The sequence below is a fragment of the Pygocentrus nattereri genome, chromosome 14 (genome assembly GCF_015220715.1).
Source record: "Pygocentrus nattereri isolate fPygNat1 chromosome 14, fPygNat1.pri, whole genome shotgun sequence".
Classification (NCBI taxonomy): domain Eukaryota; kingdom Metazoa; phylum Chordata; class Actinopteri; order Characiformes; family Serrasalmidae; genus Pygocentrus; species Pygocentrus nattereri.
Window position 1 is genome coordinate 21,323,894 of NC_051224.1, and position 20,182 is coordinate 21,344,075.

Genomic DNA, 20,182 nt, shown 5'->3' on the forward strand with positions numbered 1-20,182 from the left:
ACAATAACAGTGGGGCTTTTTCAGGTGGCCGTTATGAGGCCACATTTATGTGTCCTTTAAACCAGTGCACTTTCTTGAGGTTGGTGCTCCTCATATTCTAGTTCTTGCTGTACTTTTAGCTTCACTGAGCTGTGGTGACAGCTGCAAACTACATGTTGTCCCAAAAATGTCTCTGAGGCATTTAATGACATAATACGATAACTTAGCAAGTGTGCTCATGTTCTCTGACTTAGCTAAAACAGTAACAAACAAGGGTTCCCTTCCTTAACTGGATATTTCAGCCATAATCTCATAGTAATACAGCGATTGCACGAGACATGAGGTGGTCAGAATAAAATCTATATTAGATCCATGGCATGCATTGTTGGTTCACAGCCTACTGTATCAAAAAAATCATGAAAAATCAGCAGGACATGTGAGAGAAATTTGTAGGGGTAGTGAGTCGTAGAATGCAACACATGGACATACGCATGACTTTAGCCACCGGGTGGGCACGTGTGTGTGTGTTACACAGAGAAATTGGACGCTCCAGTTTCGTGGTGTAAAAGTGGGGCGGTCTGTTCCTTGGAAGTTTCCCAGTGAAATGTCCTGGGGACCGAGACACTGAAAATATCCAGCTATATACACGCTTTGTCCTACATAAAAGTGAGGGTGAAAGAGAGAGAGGGAGAGAGAGGTAGAGAAAGAGAGGGCAGAACACCTGAGAGAGACAGAGAGACTGAGACTGATCGCAGAGCAGAGAGGCTTTAGGGTGTAGGTGTGAAAGGACTCATAATCTATGTCTCAATGTGAATGACTGACCTTTAATACTGAAACGTGAGGTGTTAAAACCAAAAGTACAATGTGGATTCAGACAGATGGAGTATTTTAAGGATTTATGAATGAGCCATGCTGTAAAGAACTGTCAACTTAAAGGGCCCATGTCCTACATTTTTCTTGTACTTTATCTCTTTCCTAGACATTTGTGTGGTTTTATGTACCAAAAACAGGTGTAATATGATTTTACATGATGATCTCACATGTTTTCCAGCCTCAGGATTTTTTTGTTACTGTGCCCTTAAAAATGCAGCTCAAAGTGCTTTACAATACAAAGTAAAGGTAACAGAAGAAGAAGAGAAAAATATAATAAAAAATATAATAAACAAATAATAAAAAGCAGAAAAGAAGACCTAGAAAGAATTACAATAAAAAAGCACACAATAAGTATAAATAAAAAAAGAAAAACCAATACAATAAAATGGGTGGGGCTAAACTGCTGTAATGGCCAGATAATGTAAATTGGTTATTTCTTGACATCACAATAACAACTCAAGTAATAACAGGCCGTTTTCCATATATGCATTGTGTGGATTAAGTGTTTTGTAACATTAACATTTGTAACAATTTTAACAATTTTACATACTGTCAAAGTGTCTTATTCCCAAAGTAAAATAAAGGACCAGACTTCCGTAAAACACTTCATTCAACTTCAAATCAAGTTAAGGCCTGTGTTACATGGCGAAACTTTGATGCAACTTTAGTTGCTTGAAACTCACATGAAGCTATATTTCGATGTGAAGCGTCGCAACTTTATTAAACATGTTTCATGAAACAGCCAATCAAAATGCCAATATTGCACCATGTGATCATGTCAAACGACATATTTTCAAGCGATCAACCAGTACAGGAGGACCAATAGATGAGTAAATAAAACTGAAAATGGTTTATTGGGCAGTTAAAAATGAGAAATCACTTCGACTGACCCAATATTGTTAGTTTTTCATACAGCCCTGACAATAAATGGGCTTCTCAAAACTAACACTTCCGTAATCATTACATTAACTACCCAGCTAATGCAAGTTAAACATTAATACAGATATTGTAAAAGAATGGCAATGAAAGCCAGAAGAATTAGCAAAATATGATATGTGAATTATACAATTTGGGTGGCTTCATAGCAAAAGTGATATGGTGTATTAAAAACACAAGCTGCTATTTTGGCTAATCTAGTGGAGAAACAGAATGTGTTGCATGCAACATTATACCATCAAGTTGCATAGAAACTATGCTGCATGCAACTTACACCCCGCAACTAGCTGCATGAAAGTTTCATTGTGTAAATCCAGCCTAACAGACTTTTAAAATGCCTTCAGAGATTTAATTAACTCAAAACTCTATGGTAGCCAGGATACGTACAGTGCAACATTTTGGGTGCCATAGATGTCTAGTACTTGTTGGCTACATTAGCCTTGTAGCTCCAGTGTATAACTAAAGAAGTAAACTTCAGACAGCAAACATGTTTGGCTGATCAGCTACGTTTGGGATGAGGAGGAAACTGAGTACATTTTTTTTCAAAGATCTACTTCTTTAAAATCAGTTGTTCTGTAGATGTGAATATAATGAAGTACAGAACCACCTGATTGTACCTGATAGCTGAAAGAGAACAGTGTGACATTGGGAGATTTCCCTACAGATCCCTCAGCTGTGGAGATCATAATGATGAAGGAGAGAGAGTGAGTCACTGATTGGATTATAAAAAGAGAGAAAGAGAGAGAGAGAGAGAGAGAGAGAGAGAGAGAGAGAGAGAGAGAGAGAGAGAGAGAGAGAGAGAGATAGAGAGAGAGAGAGAGAGAGAGAGAGAGAGAGATAGAGAGAGAGAGAGAGAGAGAGAGAGAGAGAGAGATAGCAATCTCCATCTCACAATCTCTCCTCTACCCCTCACCGTCCCATAGAGGGCATCTATCATAGCTTTTGTCTCTGTCTGTCTGTGTTTAATTAAGATAGTTTCTGTTCTTCTTTTACTTCTTTACTTCTCCTTAATCTTTCAAGCCCTTAAACTCCCCTATAATATACCAGGTCTATGTACCAAAAATAACCCTAAATCATTATTCATCATTCATTTTTACAATTCTGACCTTTATGAGTTTTTGGTGACATCACAAAACTAGTTCATTCAAAAAAAGACTAATTTTGCAGCCTTGTTTTCTTACATAAGGAATGATGAAATGAGTGAAAAGCTTTAAAAATTGCTTTTACAAAGTTTTTACATATTATCTCAAAGTTTTATTCTAAAAAAGTAATGAAAATAAACATGGTTTTCCCTGATATGTACACTTTAACACAGGTAATTATTGTTATGTAATGGAAAATCTTTGGACTACATTATTTAATGCAATAGAATGGTGCAATGTTTCTCTAGTATGTCATCACTGTCAGAACAAACAGTAGGTAGGAATGATAAAAAGTGTAAACACTATGATAACATGAATGGTGATCAAGATGAATGGATCAAGAGAAATGATAAAAAATATTGAATTAATGTTTTTAAAATTAGAAATTCTTTATTTATTAATTCTTTATTTATTAAATTGTTTTTTTTTTCTTTCTCTTGTAAAGTTGCCTTTTCACATTCAAGTCACATGGAAGCCAATATTAGGGACCTTTGATTGACAGCCCTCAGTTTTTTGTTATTTGAAGATAACAACTTTGTTCTTGTGAGATATCAAGATAATCAATTTATTATTTCAAGATAACAACTTTTTTATCTCAAGATACCAAGACAAATAATTTGTTATTTCAAGATAACAACCTTTCTTATCTCGAGATAACAAGATAATTAACTTGCATTTCAAGATAACAACTTTGTGATCTCAAAAGAACATTCCAGAAAATTCCAGAACATTCCAGAAAATAACTACCTCATGACCTATCTGGACTTCCGTGAATTCCTGCTTCATGTTTACTGGGAGTAAAAGGTGTTTGGTGAAATTATTTCACAGTAGCCACGTTTACATGCAGCCTAATAATCCATTGGTAATCTGACTAATAGCTCAATTAGAATAGAATATGTCCATGTATACACTTCAATCAGAATAGTCTAGTCCAACTCAGGCCATTCAGAATACAGTTTCTATCCGATTGAATGGGGTGGGTAATCCTGTAAATAATAGGATATTAGCCGTGTAAATGCCTGTATCTGATTACATTCCCAATTAGAACGTGTAAGTACATTTTGTGCCATGTCATGGCAAAAGCAGAGAACTCATAAACGGCTCTGGCAAAAGTTTATATCATTCAACATGGCGGAGCAAAAACTGGTCTGCAGATGAGAGGAAGTTTATGCTCTGATCTTTAAAAGACGGCGTTGGGACGGACGTCCAGCTTATGTGTCTCAGAAAACAACATCTTCCTCTTGGCCTTCTTTTATAAGGACATGTGAAGGACATTTTCCTGAGTCTGACATCAGTTTAAAGCTATTAAAAACACAAGCGCGCCAACAGGAAACTCATCTCACGCTGACTGGATCTCACGGCTTTCGCTGTCATGGTAACATTTACTCTAAGTGGTTCTCCACACATGCGTGTCATTTTGCATCAGATTACTTGTAGTGAGCATGTACACGAAGATTGTCCATCAGATTGTTGAGTAGAGTGAGAATATGAACACCTCAGTCTAAATCTGTATGCAAGAATGTTTGCATGAAAAGTCAGTGAGCTTGACTACCACGGCTGCCTTCCTACAGAGTTTAGTGCAAACCTGCATACAGTAAGCTGCCTCCTGACTGACCTCTAATACATCTGATCCAGCCAATCAGGGACTTGGAAAGAGTTTGATTAACTGGAGCAGACTGTGGTTGGAGCTGCAGGAAGGGCCAGGGCTGGAGACCACTGCCTTACAGAATTACAGTGTTCTCGTTTGCATATCAGTGTGGGGACTTTACAGGAACACAGAGGACAATTCTGACACCCAGTACTGCAAAAACATCACCTTCCTAAAGGGCAGCTGTGTCCATCTCTATAATCAGCTCTACTGTTTGCCCCTTTATGTTCTCTCTCTCTTTTTCCCTGCTCTCTCTCTCTCTCTCTCTCTCTCTCTCTCTCTCTCTCTCTCTCTCTCTCATTTTTCTTATATCTTTATCTTTTTCTATACTTTTTTCTCCCTTCCTCGCTTTCTTTCTCTCTTTCTTTCATTACCTCCCTCTTTCTTTCTCTCAATCTTTCTTTGTCTTTACCCCCCTCCTCCCTGTGCCTCCTGCTGTCTCTCATTCTCTGTGCAGTTCCATCTCTCAGTGATTAGTCAGCAGGGTAACGCGCTTTTGTTCATCTTCCAATTTCTCACTCTTTTATTTTGCTCTTCTCCAATTAGTCTGTTTTTTGACAGCCTGCTGACTGTCCTGACCTCACACAGCTCACCTTCACTGGCTCCTCTTCCTCCCGCACCTCTCTCCATTTTCTCTCTCCATTCTCTCTCCATTCTCTCTCTCCATCCTCTCTCTCCACTCTCTCTCCACTCTCTCTCCATTCAGTCTCTTGCTCTCATTTTCTCTCTGAATTCAATTCAAATCACTGCATAATGACTGAACAATATTGAAAGAACATAAAAAATACATTTAAGTCATTTCACTCAGCAGAACTTATTTAGGAAATAATTCTCTCTCTCTCTCTCTCTCTGTATCTGCTGTTTTTCCTTATTCCTGTATTTTTCTGTCATCTTCTCCTCTCTGTCTCCTCTCTTCCCTTTTCTCTTTCTTCTTTTGTCTGCTGTCTTGACTGCAAACTTTCATGCTGCATGAACAATTATAAACTTTTTGCTCTGTTTTTATTCTTTTTTCAAGACATTATCTCCCCCCCCCCCCCCTCTCTCTCTCTCTCTCTCTCTCTCTCTTAGTGTTTCTCTTCTGTGTCTTGCAGACACAAAACAGCTCCATATTACTGTATATGAATGTGGGATGCAGCATCACTCCTTGCACTGAAACACAGAGGAGGGGCTAAAATAAGGCTCCACCCACTGACTAAAACTCATTAGCGAAAATTAACTGTGGGACATAATTTTTAAAAATGAAAATATTAAACTCATTATGAATCTACAGCTTTCAACTTCACTTCAATCTAAAAAATATAGTTGAAAAAACATTGAAAAAAACCCAAGTGTAATTTTCAGAAGTGTTAATTTATGGGTTGGGGTTTGGGGTTTGGGGCTTGGGGCAGACTACCATATAAATATTCCTATATAAATGAAAATTTTAAATAAATTTAACCTATTGCTATCTCTATTAATGTTTTGGGTTTAAATAGATCATAATATAACCAGTATAAATATCTAAGGCTTACTTTTTTTAATATAATTTTTGATTTTTTTGTGGCAGTTTGTACTCTGTTACAGAGGCCAAGAAGACCATCAAACTGAAATAAAAACCAAGCTGCAAACTCAGAAAACACTTTCATCAAAATGATGAGAAGACGCTACATTTCATAAACAGAAGCGCTGATAAGCCAGTCACAACACAGCAGAGGTGTTTATTTGAGCAGATTACTGACATCACTGTATTGTAATGGGAATTAACTGTGGAGCTTAACTGTAAACATTAAACTAGTAACACCAGATTAACCACCACAGCACAGCTACGACATGTCAGCACAGCTATGATATGCCAGATAGCAAACTACCTGGATGTGAGAGTCTGAGTGTCTGTGGTCTGATCTGCTTCTCTCAATGATTTTCCATCAATGATATTCCATCCACTTTCCATCCAAACATTTCCACTGTTTTGTGACTCATTTCCGTTGTGTTGTGATTCACTTCTGTTGTGTTGTGACTCATCTCTGTTGTGTTGTGACTCGCCTCTGTTGTGTTGTGACTCATCTCTGTTGTGTTGTGACTCACCTCTGTTGTGTTGTTATTCACCTCTGTTGTGTTGTTATTCACCTCCGTTGTGTTGTTACTCATCTCTGTTGTGTTGTGACTCATTTCTGTTGTGTTGTGACTCACCTCTACTGTGTTGTTATTCACCTCTGTTGTGTTGTGACTCATCTCTGTTGTGTTGTGACTCACCTCTATTGTGTTGTTATTCACCTCTGTTGTGTTGTGACTCACCTCTATTGTGTTGTGACTCATCTCTGTTGTGTTGTGACTCACCTCTACTGTGTTGTTATCCACCTCTGTTGTGTTGTGACTCATCTCTGTTGTGTTGTGACTCACCTCCGTTGTGTTGTGACTCACCTCTGTTGTGTTGTGACTCACCTCTATTGTGTTGTTATTCACCCCGGTTGTGTTGTGACTCATCTCTGTTGTGTTGTGACTCACCTCCGTTGTGTTGTGACTCACCTCTGTTGTGTTGTGACTCACCTCTATTGTGTTGTTATTCACCTCTGTTGTGTTGTGACTCACCTCTATTGTGTTGTTACTCACCTCTCTTGCGTTGTGACTCATCTCTGTTGTGTTGTGACTCACCTCTATTGTGTTGTTATGCACCCCGGTTGTGTTGTGACTCATCTCTGTTGTGTTGTGACTCACCTCTATTGTGTTGTTATTCACCTCTGTTGTGTTGTGACTCACCTCTATTGTGTTGTTATTCACCTCTGTTGTGTTGTGACTCACCTCTCTTGTGTTGTTATTCACCTCTGTTGTGTTGTGACTCACCTCTGTTGTGTTGTGACTCACCTCTGTTGTGTTGTGACTCACCTCTCTTGTGTTATGACTCACCTCTATTGTGTTGTTATTCACCTCCGTTGTGTTGTGACTCACCTCTGTTGTGTTGTGACTCACCTCCGTTGTGTTGTGACTCACCTCTATTGTGTTGTTATTCACCTCCGTTGTGTTGTGACTCACTTCTGTTGTGTTGTGACTCACCTCTGTTGTCCCACCCATTATACTATGAATAGGGTCTTGTCGTCCACCATCCATCATGCTTATAACTCATGCTGTGACCAATCTGGGTGAGCTCATTTAAACACGTGAACAGGACAGAAAACATTACATTAATCTTGAGCATTTCTTCTATTGTAACCAAAAGCATTTCCATTTCTGCTGTTGCATCATATTGTAGTCAATCTTTAACTCTTAGACGACACCGATTAGGTCTTGCTGTTGTTTGGAAACTGTGACTGACAATTCAGGAGCGTGTTTTTGTGCTGATTTGAATGGACTGTGGCATTGGTATGTGATAATAGTGTCTGTGCAGTAGTGCTTTTGACATGACTCGGAATGCTAGCAGGAGAAATCGTGCTGTCTGGGAGAAATTCCCAAAAGTGTTCTGAAAAAATATACAGAAACAACCCACTGAGCACTCCATTCATTCCTGCAGCTCCATCCACAACATGTGAATCATATATATCTTTAAATTTTGTAGCATACACAAAAAACTGTAATGTACAGTTGTATGCCAAAGTTTGAACAGCCCTGATAAATTACATGTTTTTTTGGTTTTCTAAGGGAAAATCATCATCATCTACTGAGAACATACTTAAATATGACATATTTGTGCCAATGTTACTGCATTCTTTCTATTTATTGTAATTAATGAGTTTAACTTATTGGAAAAAAATAAAATATATAATCTAAAATGTGCCATAACATTTTATTTTTTTATGTGTTAAATTCAACAAATAAACAGTAAGTCATTTAATCTTTTATCCGCCTAGGATACCATAGCAACCACCTAGCATCCACCTCAGATATCATAGCAACTACGTAGCAATTTTAGCAACCACGTAGGATATGATAGCAACATCCTTGCAACACCCTAGCAGCCACCTTGGATGCCATAACAACCACCTGGGATTACATAGCAACTGCCTAGCAACACTTTAGCAACCGCCTGGCACACCATAACAATCACCTAGCAACACCATAACAACCACCTGGGATGCCATAGCAACTGACTAGCAAACACATGAGACACCACAGCAACTGCCTAGCAACACCTTAGTAACCACTTGAGACACTGCAGCAACTGCCTTCCAACACCTTAGCAACCACCTGGGATACCTTAGCAACCACCTAACAACACCCTAGCAAGCTGGGATAGCATAAACACCAAGCAACCACCTGGAATACCATAGCAACTGCCTGTGATACCATAACCACCAAGCAACCACCTGGAATACCATAGCAGATGCCTTGCAACTATCTGGGATACCATATTAAATGCCTAGCAATGCCATAGCAACTACCTGGGACACCATAGCAACTACTTTGTAACACCCGAGCAACCACGTGTGATACCATAACAACCATGTAGCAACACTTTAGCAACCACCTTGGATACCACAGCAACCACCAGAAATTCCACAGTAACTATTTATTAACACCCTAGCAACTGCATAAAATACCATAGCAACCTCCTGGTATAACCTTAGCAACTGTTCTTGGCTCTTTTAAAGTGTGCAATTGCTCTGCTTCTTCTTCAGGAAATGCACTTTTCTAGTTATTCATATTATCTACGATTTTTTTCTTCACACACAAACATTTAAATGCACTGCAGACGAAGATGAAGAGGCTAAGAAAAGAAAAATGAAAATAAAGGCAGAATCAAACAGTGTGAACACAGTACCAGCAGATTCGGACCATAGTGGGTGTTTCTCCAAACCCAGTGAGCTGCCCTGCTCTCTCCTGCCTACATAGGCAGCTGTCTAGGGTGGGCAGCACTTTGACCAAAATAGAGCCTTATAAACCATCTTACTGAGACGCTCTGGTTAGATTATATCACCAATACTTCCCTCTTCCTGAGTAGTTCTAGTGACCTCCTCAGCCGCCAACATTGCTACAGTGGGTCGACAAGCTGGTATGATTCTGAACAATGCTGGCTGAGTAGCTAGATGAAGATAAACAGCAGCAAATTCTCAACATAATCTTCATATTTGTAAATAAACAATATCATTGCAGTCCAAAAAAAAAGAATCTCCATTTTTTCCCCTGTTTTTATTTTCCTTTGTCATTCGAGCTCAGCAGCTGCCCTCTATATTGTGTGAAAATTTCAAGATGATCAACAGAAAAATTCCGAAATTGCTCGGAACACAACTTCCATTGAAAGTAAAGAACGTTTCTGCCCTCTCCTTTAAAGCGGCCAGTTTGAGATACTTGTTTTTGTTTGGGCAGCGATGATACATTGAGACAGTTGATTAGCTAGCTGACTTACACCAACCATTGACTAAACAGCCTAGCACTAAGCTAGGCTAAGCTAAAAAGCTTGTTAACTAGCTTGTCATTTGGAACAACAGCCTGGGGCAACAGATCCAGCAAGTATGCTGTGGTTGGTGTAGTGTAGTGGGTAACACCTTTGCCTTCTATGCTGTAGACTGGGGTTCAATCCCCTGCCTGGGTAAGAACCCTACACTATACCAATAATAGTCCTTGGGCAAGACTCCTAACACCATCTTTGCCTACCTGTATAAAACAATTAAAAAAAAAACTACAGTTTTATAGGAAAAACAAGTGAGTACCACCAAATATTGGTTAGAATAAGTTCATTTGAAGATGGTTTGGCATGCATCCCTTCTTTGTGCCACCTTTATTTATTTATTTACTTACTTACTTATCTATTTAGCTTGTTGTGTTGCCTTGTAGGATGACCTTATTGATTAAGCATGTACATGATGCCGCCTTAAAACTGGGCTTGCCGTTTAAACCAAAAACCGCAGGTGACACAGGTAGCGAGCATGCCAATACGAGTTTAACCATTAACACGAAAATGACCTTTGACACAAATGAAATCGCTAATGTTTCTACTGTCTTGTGAGAAAAAATATACTAAACAACATAAATTTGCTAAAATAAGTCAATTTGCAGATTTGCACACTGATTTCTGTCTGCCTGCCTGTTTTTATGTAGGTGTGTTGCATTGCCTTGTAGGATGATCTTACTGGCTGAAGATGCATATGATGCTGCCTTAACTCAGGCAGAATCAGATCCTCAGCAGGCATCACATTTAGCTTGTCTGAGAACTGAGATGTTCATGTTGCAAATTCATATTTGATGGAATAAAATGCAACCCAAAATCCCAGTTAGCCTAGATTGGCTAGTTGTTGAGACACAGCCAATATCATCAGTGTCTTGTGACACTGCTGGAAAGGCTAGAGCGGGTGTGAAATCCGTGCAGTGAGAGGTGATAGTCCACACTCCAGTGTGCACTCTGAAGATACATCAACTACCATCCATACGTACTAGAGTCCTAGAGCGCCTGAGACCCTCTGTGATCTGTGCAGTGAGGGGGAGAGTCTGGAGCCCAGCGGTGGAGTTCCACAGTAACAACGTTAAAGCACACTCGTACCCATGAGCTGTGCTCCAAATCTGAAGTGTGCACTCCACACTGAGTGCAGGGCTGTTGTTTGAAGTGAGCTACAGCCTTTTTGGCCCCCATTTCATTACATTTCTGCAACGTGTAACCTGCATTTAGTACACTTAAGAAGGAGGTGTGATCTGCGCTTACATCGGTGTGTTCTGTGCACACCTGCTTCTATATATGTGCATATTGTGTGTGCACGCGCCTGTGTGTGTGAGCAGATTTTTATGACTGGGGAAAGCAGGTAGCGTCTGTCTCCATAGTGAAGTCAGAGACCCCTTTCGTTTAATTCATTTTCAGTCAGAATGTCCATTAAAGTATGAAGCCCTGCTGGTGACGTCCTGTTTAAGTGGCCAAAACTTAGTAAGGCATGGAAACGAGATCTTAGTGCATGGCCATGACTTAATTATCTCATTCCCACGTTATATTTGTATATACATATATTGTGTGTATATATATATATGTATGTGTGTGTGTGTGTGTGTGTGTGTGTGTGTGTGTGTGTGTGTGTGTGTGTGTGTGTGTGTGATGAGATTTTTATGACTGGGGAAAGCAGGTAGGGTCTGTCTTCATAGTGACCGGCAGTGACCCCAAGCTGAGAGTAAACAAAACTACTTGTCAGATTTACAGCACTTCAACTTTAATGTACTTCTGTTCTCCTCAACTCCCTCTGCTACACATCCACTTTCTCTCCACCACTCTTTCTCTCCTCCTCATTCTCTCTGTCGTTCCCTTTTTCAATCTTTCTCTCTCCCCTCCTTTCACCTCATTTTCTCTCTCTTTCCATCCTTCTTTTCTTTCTCTCCTTCTTTTTCTCTCTCCCTCCTTCTTTCTCTTTCTCCTGCTTCTCCCTGTCTCTTTCTCCCTGTCCTTATCTTTCTCTCTCTATCTCTCTTGCTTTTTCATTCTCTCTCCCTTTTCCTCTGTTTCTCTCTACCCTCCTTTCACCTCCCTTTCTCTCTCTTTCCATCCTTCTTTTTTTCTCTCCCTTTTTCTCTTTCTGTCTCTCTTTCTCCCTCCTTCTTTCTTTTCTTTCTCCTCCTTCTCTCTTTCTCCATGTCCTTATCTTACTCTCTCTCTCTTTCTCTGCCTCCTTCTTTCAGTCTCTCTTTCTCCTGCTTCTCTCTCCCTTTCTCTCTCCCCTCCTTCTCTCTTTCTCCCTGTCCTTATCTTACTCTCTCTCTCTTTCTCTGCCTCCTTCTTTCAGTCTCTTTCTCCTGCTTCTCTTTCTCTCTCCCCCTCTTCTCTTTCTCCCTGTCCTTATCTTTCTCTCTCTATCTCTCTTGCTCTTTCTCGGTCTCTCTCTCCCTACTTCCCTATTTTTCTCTCCACTCCTTTCATTCCTTTTCTCTTTCCACTTTTTTTTCTCCCTCTCTCTTCTTTCTCTCTCTCTCTCTCCTTCCATCTTTCTGTCTTTCTCATGCTTGTTTCTTTCTCTTTCTCTCTCCCCACCTTCTCTTTCTCCATGTTTTCATCATTCTTTTTTCCCCTGCTTTCTACTCCTCCTTCTCTATTTCTTCCCCTTCCTCCTCTCTTTTTCTCTTTCTCGTCCTTCTCTCTTTCTCCCTGTCCTTATCTTTCTCTCCCTACCTCTCTTGCTATTTCTCGCTCTCTCTCTCCCCCTCCTCCTTCTGTTTCTCCCTCTCCCCTCCTTTTCTCTTTCTCCATGTCCTCATCATTCTCTTTACCCCCTTCCTACAAAAAGTAAAGTATATATACTTTAAAATAATTGACAACAACAACAACAATAATAATAATAATAATAATATGGATGGAACATAAATTATCCAAATTAAGTGAAGTAAACAAAATTAAATTAGACTGCTGTTACACATACTATTATGCATTTATAACCAAGGAATAACTAGTTTACACTGTAGGTCATGCGGTGTGTAGCTGTAGTGTTAGTGGTCATCTGACCTTGTGCACTATTATGTGTCCAAAAACTAAAATGATGTTCTGAAACACTCCAACTCATCCCATGTGTTGATGAATGGTGGATGACAGTGGGACAGTGGCTAGTTGGTAAAGGTGGGCTGACGGTTTGACCTTAGAGCTGCACACACTGGAGTGCTGCAGTTTACTGTGGTCACTATGTAGGACATATAAGAGATTATTGACAATGAATGTAAATCAGTCTAATGTCTCTCTTTCTCTCCCTCTCTCTCTTTCTCTCTCTCTTTCTCTCTCTCTCTCTGTCTCTCTCTCTCTCTCTCACTGTCTCTAGTTCTCTGTCACACTCTATCTCTCACTATATCTCTTTCTCTCTCTCTATTTCTCTATTTCTCTCTCTCTTTCTCTCTATCTCTCTCTTTCTATCTCCCTCACTCTCTTTCACAGTCTCTTTCTCTCTCTCTATTTTTCTCTCTCACTGTCTCTATTTTTCTCTCTCTTTCTCTCTCTCACTCTATATTTCTCTCTCACTCTATCTCTCTTTCTCTCTCTATCGCTCTCTCTCTCACACTCTATCTGTCTCTCAAGTTCAAGTCTTGTGTTGTCAAAGAACAAAAATAACAAAATAAACAAAAATTAATAAAACAAAATACAAATCAAGATTAATATATGATGATGTAATAAAGGATAATTAAGAGGAGAAAGTGTTAATTATCAATGAATAATATAAAAGTATATGTAATAATAAAACAAAAGCCATTAAATATGTGCATATAGTTTATAACAGTAAAGAGAAAAGGTTAATTATCAAATATATGTATGAGATTAAGAAGGGAAAAAAGGATGGCTATATTACAGATGTACTGTGAGTAAGGGCTGTAGTGGGGTGGTCACTCACTGTCCAGGAGTGTATGGCACTCATACACATATCTGGCTGCAGTGGATGCTGCTGGACCCTCTCCTAATATAATGATTAATTTATCTTCATCTCCTAACGTCCTAAAGTTGATTATCTGTTTATAAAATGGTTAAATATTTATTTCTAATAGACTCAAATTTTGGGCAGTTTAGTAGGAAGAACACCTCTGTCTCTACCTCACCTGTCCTGCAGTGACCGCACACTCTCTCCTCTCTCTCTCTTCTCGTTCTTCTGTCTTCATTCTTCATTATTTCTCATTCTTTTTTCTCTGTCTTTCCCCACTCTCCTCCTTCTTTCTCTCTTCATTACTTCTCTCTCTCTCTCATTCTTTCCCTCCTCCTTCTCTCTTTTAATTACTTCTCTGTCTCTTTTGTCTCTGTCTTTATAACTGTCCTTGCATGTCCTCATTTTCTCTTCATTACACCTTTCTCTCTCCTTCTTCTATCTCTCTTTTAACTTCTCGCTCTCTCTATCTCATCTTTTTCTCTTTCTTCATTACTTCTCTCTCACACTCTGCAATACTCTTCTTTCTCTCTATGTTCTCTCTCTTTTTCTTTCTCTCACTCTCATTCTATCTTCTCTTTCTCCTTCCGTATTCCTTTCTCCCTTCAGTACTTCTCTTTGTCTTTCCACAATCCCCCCCTCTCTTTTCTCAGTCACCCAATAACAGCCCCCCCCCTTCTCTCTTTTTCTTCCCTCCACAGTGTGTCTCTGGGGATGATGCCTTTGCCGTTGGTGCCACCCACCCTGTCGCCATGACGATGCCACTCAGCCCTCTCTCCAGTGACGAGGAACAGCAGAGGATGCTGGGAAACAGTCAACACCTTTATCCAGGGGCGGAGGAGGAAGAGGAGGATGAGGAGGAAGAGGAGGAGTTAGATGACGAATATCAGGATGAAGAAGGGCATGAGGAGGAGAACGGAGAGCTGGATGGAGAAGAGGACGAGGAGGAGGAGGAGGAGGAAGTGAGAAGAGGAGGTGGTGGAGGGGGACGCTTGGGGGGCAGGAACGAGGGGCCCAGGCAGAAAGTCACCATGGCTGGACGTCCAGCAGCAGAGCGACAGATCAGAGCTGGAAACCCCGGACACACCGCCAACCCCTACTCATCCAACCCCGGTCCTGCCCACCAGCCCACAGCCAATCAGCAGCAGAAACGGCTCAGAGACAGGAGCACGAGCTCCACCCCTGACGACACTCACATTGCCATGATGGTGTTCCGCATCGGCATCCCCGACATCAAGCAGACGGTGAGTGACATGCACACACACCTACAGACATACATACATACAGTACTGAGCAAATGTCACCATTCATTTATTTAACTTCTAGTTAAAACAGCCATTAAGTACAAGTCATTCATTTAAAAGGAGATACTTCTAAGGAGATTAGACATCAGGTAATCCATAATCCCAACCTGGTAATCCTAACAACCACCTGGAAGACCTGGTAGACACCAGAACTGCCCCCATCAGATAAACAGTACTTAGAGCTTTCATCTTTGAAAGAGAGAAGAAAATCAAGCTGCTTCAGATCGCCATCCTTCCACTGTGAGAAGACGACTCAGCGCTGTGGGTCTGAAAGGATGCACAGCTGATAAAGAAGAACCTCACCGAGAAAAGGAGATGGACACATCAAACAATGAAACTCAGCAATGGACTGACCACCCCAAAGACCAGACCTCAACACCACTGAATGTGTTTGATTACTTCAGAATATCATCAACCAGCTTCTAAGACTGAACTTTGGAGGTGTGTCTGCAGATTCTTTGAGGAACTGAAAGTGAAGAATGAAAGCTGGAATAAAGGTAAAGAGACACATTGAACACTGAAGAATCTGACGTTATAATTAGTTATCGAGGCTTCTGTGTAATTTGTTGTGGAAATATATGAAAGTTTTAAGTATATAAATATATATAAAAGGTTCATTCCAAAATCATGTGCATCTGTTTGGAACAAATTTGGATATAATGAGGTTTTATAAAGAAACTGACTTTAATAGAAAGTACATTTTTATTTCACTAATAAAGTTGAAATTAATGATGATATGAAGAGTAAAGCCCACCCCCAACAACAGTGGTCTGGTATGGTGTAGTGGGTAACACCTCTCCATTTTGCACTGCAGACTGAGATTCAGTCCCCTGCCATACATTATACCAATAAGAGTCCTCGGGCAAGACTCCTCACACTACCTTCACCCTCTGTAAAATGATCAAATTGTAAGTCACTGTGGATAAGAACGTCTGCCAAATGCTGTAAATGGTCTCTAGTGCAATTTTGACCCTGGAATTTCCAAAATTGTAACTTTAAAGGAAAAGAAAACTAAGATTCTTAATTTATAATGGAAGTTAATGCAAATTTTTTTCCAGATAATTTTGGAGCATTTCTACTGGTTCACCCATCACATAACTCTCACACAATGTAAAGGGCAGCTGGCAAAACATACATTTTCAGCTTTTTTCATGGTCTCTGACTCTGGAGCTTGATTCTCAAACAGCTTTTCGTGCTGTTTATCTAATGGAGACAGTGTTGGTGTCTACCAAGTCTTTCAGGTGGTTGTTAGGAGTCATATTTTCTCAAGTTTCTTTCATTCTTGTTTTTTTCCCCCATTATTTTCCTTTGACTGTCTCACTTTTTCACTGTATGCAAGTGGGTTATCTCCTGAAAGATTAATAACATCTACTTAATATCTGTTTTGTGCTGAAATGAAATAAATGAAGCCAGGTCTCTGAGTTTTGTGCAATAATGTACAGATTACAGTCATTCCAGCCATTTCACAGTCGACTAACCCCCCTCCTGAACCCCGTATCCACACACACACAGACACACACACACACACACACACACACACACACACACACAGAGCCGCGTGACTTATAGCGCCCATTATTCCGCTGTCCAGCATCTGAGTCAGAATAGAAGCTGAAGCATAAAAAGAATTCAGCCTCTGAAAAGGCTTTCCTCAGGAGTCCAGCTGCGGCAATATCAAACCTCTGCCTGAGGCCATTTTCCTGCTAGTGGCCTGCAAGGACAGAATCAGAATCAGCGGCAGCTGCAGCTGGAAAGTGGTAGTGGATGTTTTGCTGCTGAAGCGGAACGTGTTTTGGCTTATGCTGTCAGTGCAGCGGCACCTACAATGTAACTGAACACGCTGAACACCAGCAAAAGATGAGCAAAGGTCATAGCAGTCAGGGATAAGCTTTATACGTAGAGTTGGATGCAAATGTTCGAATTCCACTTGTGAACTTTTTGTGAAATAAGTGAACACTACAGAGAACACACAGAGATATGAACTTTTTTTGCTAATTGAAGTGCACAATTTTTATTTATCTGCCCAGTTTATTATTACATGCAGCCTGATAAACTGTCCACAGAATAGAATATGCCCATGTAAACACCTCAATCAGAATAGACTAGTCCTATTGAGGCCATTCGGAATACAATTTCTATCCTATTGAACGAGGTGGGTAATCCTGTAAATAATAAAAAGTTAAATAGAAGAATAGTATCTATATAAATGCCTGTATCTGATTACATTCCCTATCGGAAAGTTTAAGTCTGTTCTGCATGTGCATCGCATCATATTGAAAGTTTAGAACGTTCAACATGGCGGAGCAGAAACTGGTCTGCAGAGGAGACGAAATTTATGCTCTGATCTTTAAAAGACAGCAGTGAGACAGATGTCCAGCTTATGTGTCTCAGAACACAATGTCGTCCTCTCAGCCTTCTTTAATAAGGACATGTGAAGGACGTTTTCCTGAGTCTGACATCATTTTAAAGTCATTAAAACATAGAACACATTCATCATCAATCTGAAGAATTTTCACAATGTAAAGATTCCTTTGTACTTATTTACTCTTGAGTAATTTACTGATACTTTTAGTTCTGCACAAGTAAATGATCACTACAGTAACAGTACTTTTTACTGAAGTAGGGATGTTCAGTACTCTTTGCACCCCTGGTTTTGACTCAGATTGGGCTCAGACAGACTACATTCAGATTCAGTCCAAAATCTCAGGGCTGATTGAGTTTAAAGAAAACAAGCATGATGTTTCCAATAGATAAAAATGATATACAAGTCATAGACAGTTCCCAGAAATCATGCAGCCTTGTTTGAAGACCTAGAAGGCCCTGAAGGGTCCCCCCTGGTGTCTCCCACAAACACAGATGGATGGCCCCTCTCTTGCAGTTCATCTGTTTGTTGGTGTAGTCAGTGCTGTCAGACTTTCGGGCCTTAATCCAAGCGTCTCTACCATTCAGATCTGCACAGGTCGGCACAATCTTCATCCTCAGATACAGCGTTCAGCAGAGATAGAGAACCACAAGGACACAGTCAAGGTCTTCCACTCGAGTCGGCGTGTGCTGTTTCTTTACTAACCTTATAAAGACCCTCACTGACCATGACTTCTGAAATGCTCCTTCAGAAACGGCTTGCGCAGGATGAAGTTATTCACCATTATAGTGATAATTGTGTCGAGTTATTGTGGATGTCGTCATTATTTAAAGACTGAACGATGGCACATTTCAGTACAAACTGAGCTTAACTAATCCTGCTTAACTGGATTCAGTGCAGCGCAGTGTGTAAAACTGTAAAAAGCTGAAAAATCACTGTATTAAATTGAATAATATTTAATAATATTGTTTAAGTTTGAAACTGTTGTGAAATATCATGTACTTATGTATCGTGAAAATGTCTAGAAGTATTGAGATATTATATTTTTGCTACATTGCTCAGGGGTGCTAAAACATTTGCATATGGCTGTAATTTGGTGTTTCAACACCCACATTTTTTTAAAAGAAGGTTCAATAGTATTTAAATAGTATTTTAAAAAGTATTGTAAATATGTCAATTTTTAAAAAGTAACATATTTATGTATATAAAGTTTTTCTAATCAGTTTAAATAGTATTTAAAAGTATTCTGAAAAGTACTGAAGGATTTAAAAAGCATTTTTTAAAGTAATTTCTAAGCCTTTAAGAATTAAAATGTTTAAAGTATGTAAAGTTGGCAATGAATTTAATTAGTATTAAAATAGTGTTTTAAAAAGTATTTAAGTATTTAGGCACTTAAAAGCATTTTAAGTATTTAAGTATTTTAAAAAGCAGTTTTAAAGTTTATTTAAGTGTAAGGGGGAGCGAGGAGGCGGACGCATACGCGGAGATAAGCGAGATTTATTACGGGCAAATCCAGGGTCGTAGTCAGAACAGTCCAGGGTCAATGAGCCGACACGGACAGATCGAGGGTAAGACATGACGAAAACAACCAGAACCAACACAAACAAAGACCAGGTACAACGATACAATGATACAAAGATACAAAGACTGGCAAACGGAAGGGGCAAACACAGGGCTTAAATACACGGAACAATGAGGGACAGGTGATAACAATCAGGGGCGGAGTTACAAAACCAAAACATGAGCACATGGACAGGACTGGGAGGAGCCAACCGTGACAGAACCCCCCCCCCCCCCAAAGGCACGCACACCGGGCGTGCCACACAGAACAAAACAAACCAACAAAAAAGCGAAACCCAGAGAAAGACAAAACTAAACTAAACTAAACTAAACAGGCACAGACACCGAAGCCAGAGCAGAGGCAGGAACGGAACCACAAGGCACAGGAACGGAACCACAAGGCACAGGAACGGAACCACAAGGCACAGGAACGGAACCACAAGGCACAGGAACGGAACCACAAGGCACAGGAACAGACACAGACGGAGACACACCAGACACAGGAACAGACGAAACAGAACGAGGACAAAAAACGGAGGGAGGACGAGGAGGCACACCAAAAAAACGACGCCGACCGAGAGACGACCGGAGACACAGGACGAGGAAAACAAGAACGAACAACAGACCACGCAAAAGACAGGGGAACAGGCACCAGGACAGACACAGGAACAGAAACAGGGACAGAAACAAAAGGAGACACAGGAACGGGAACCACAACAGGAACGGGAACCGAGACAGACACAACAGTAGGGAACAGGACAAAACCAGGGACCGAACAAGGCAGAAACAAAGGAACGTAAACAGACACAGGAGGCACAGAAGGACCACAGGGAACAGACACTGATGAGGGCGGGATGGGAGGGAACAAAGGGGATGTAACGTCCACGGAGGCAGGCGCGGGGCCTGCTGCGACGTCCACGGAGGCAGGCGCGGGGCCTGCTGCGACGTCCACGGAGGCAGGCGCGGGGCCTGCTGCGACGTCCACGGAGGCAGGCGCGGGGCCTGCTGCGACGTCCACGGAGGCGACGTCCACGGAGGCAGGCGCGGGGCCTGCTGCGACGTCCACGGAGGCAGGCGGCGGGTCCGGAGGCGCGGCCACGGGA

General features: G+C 40.7%; 1 protein-coding gene across 5 annotated transcripts in view; it reads left to right on the forward strand.

The window, feature by feature from the left end:
* The window catches only part of shank1 (SH3 and multiple ankyrin repeat domains 1), a 218,543-nt gene that overhangs the window by 60,130 nt on the left and 138,231 nt on the right, over nt 1-20,182 (forward strand). For 2 of the 5 annotated variants that reach the window (XM_037544893.1, XM_037544894.1), the window contains exon 1: nt 14,606-15,097. In XM_037544893.1, the coding sequence (XP_037400790.1) occupies nt 14,606-15,097 (492 nt within the window). Of the gene's footprint in view, nt 1-14,554; nt 15,098-20,182 lie in introns of those variants that run through there. The other 3 variants (XM_037544895.1, XM_037544896.1, XM_017697387.2) reach the window with 2 other exon arrangements.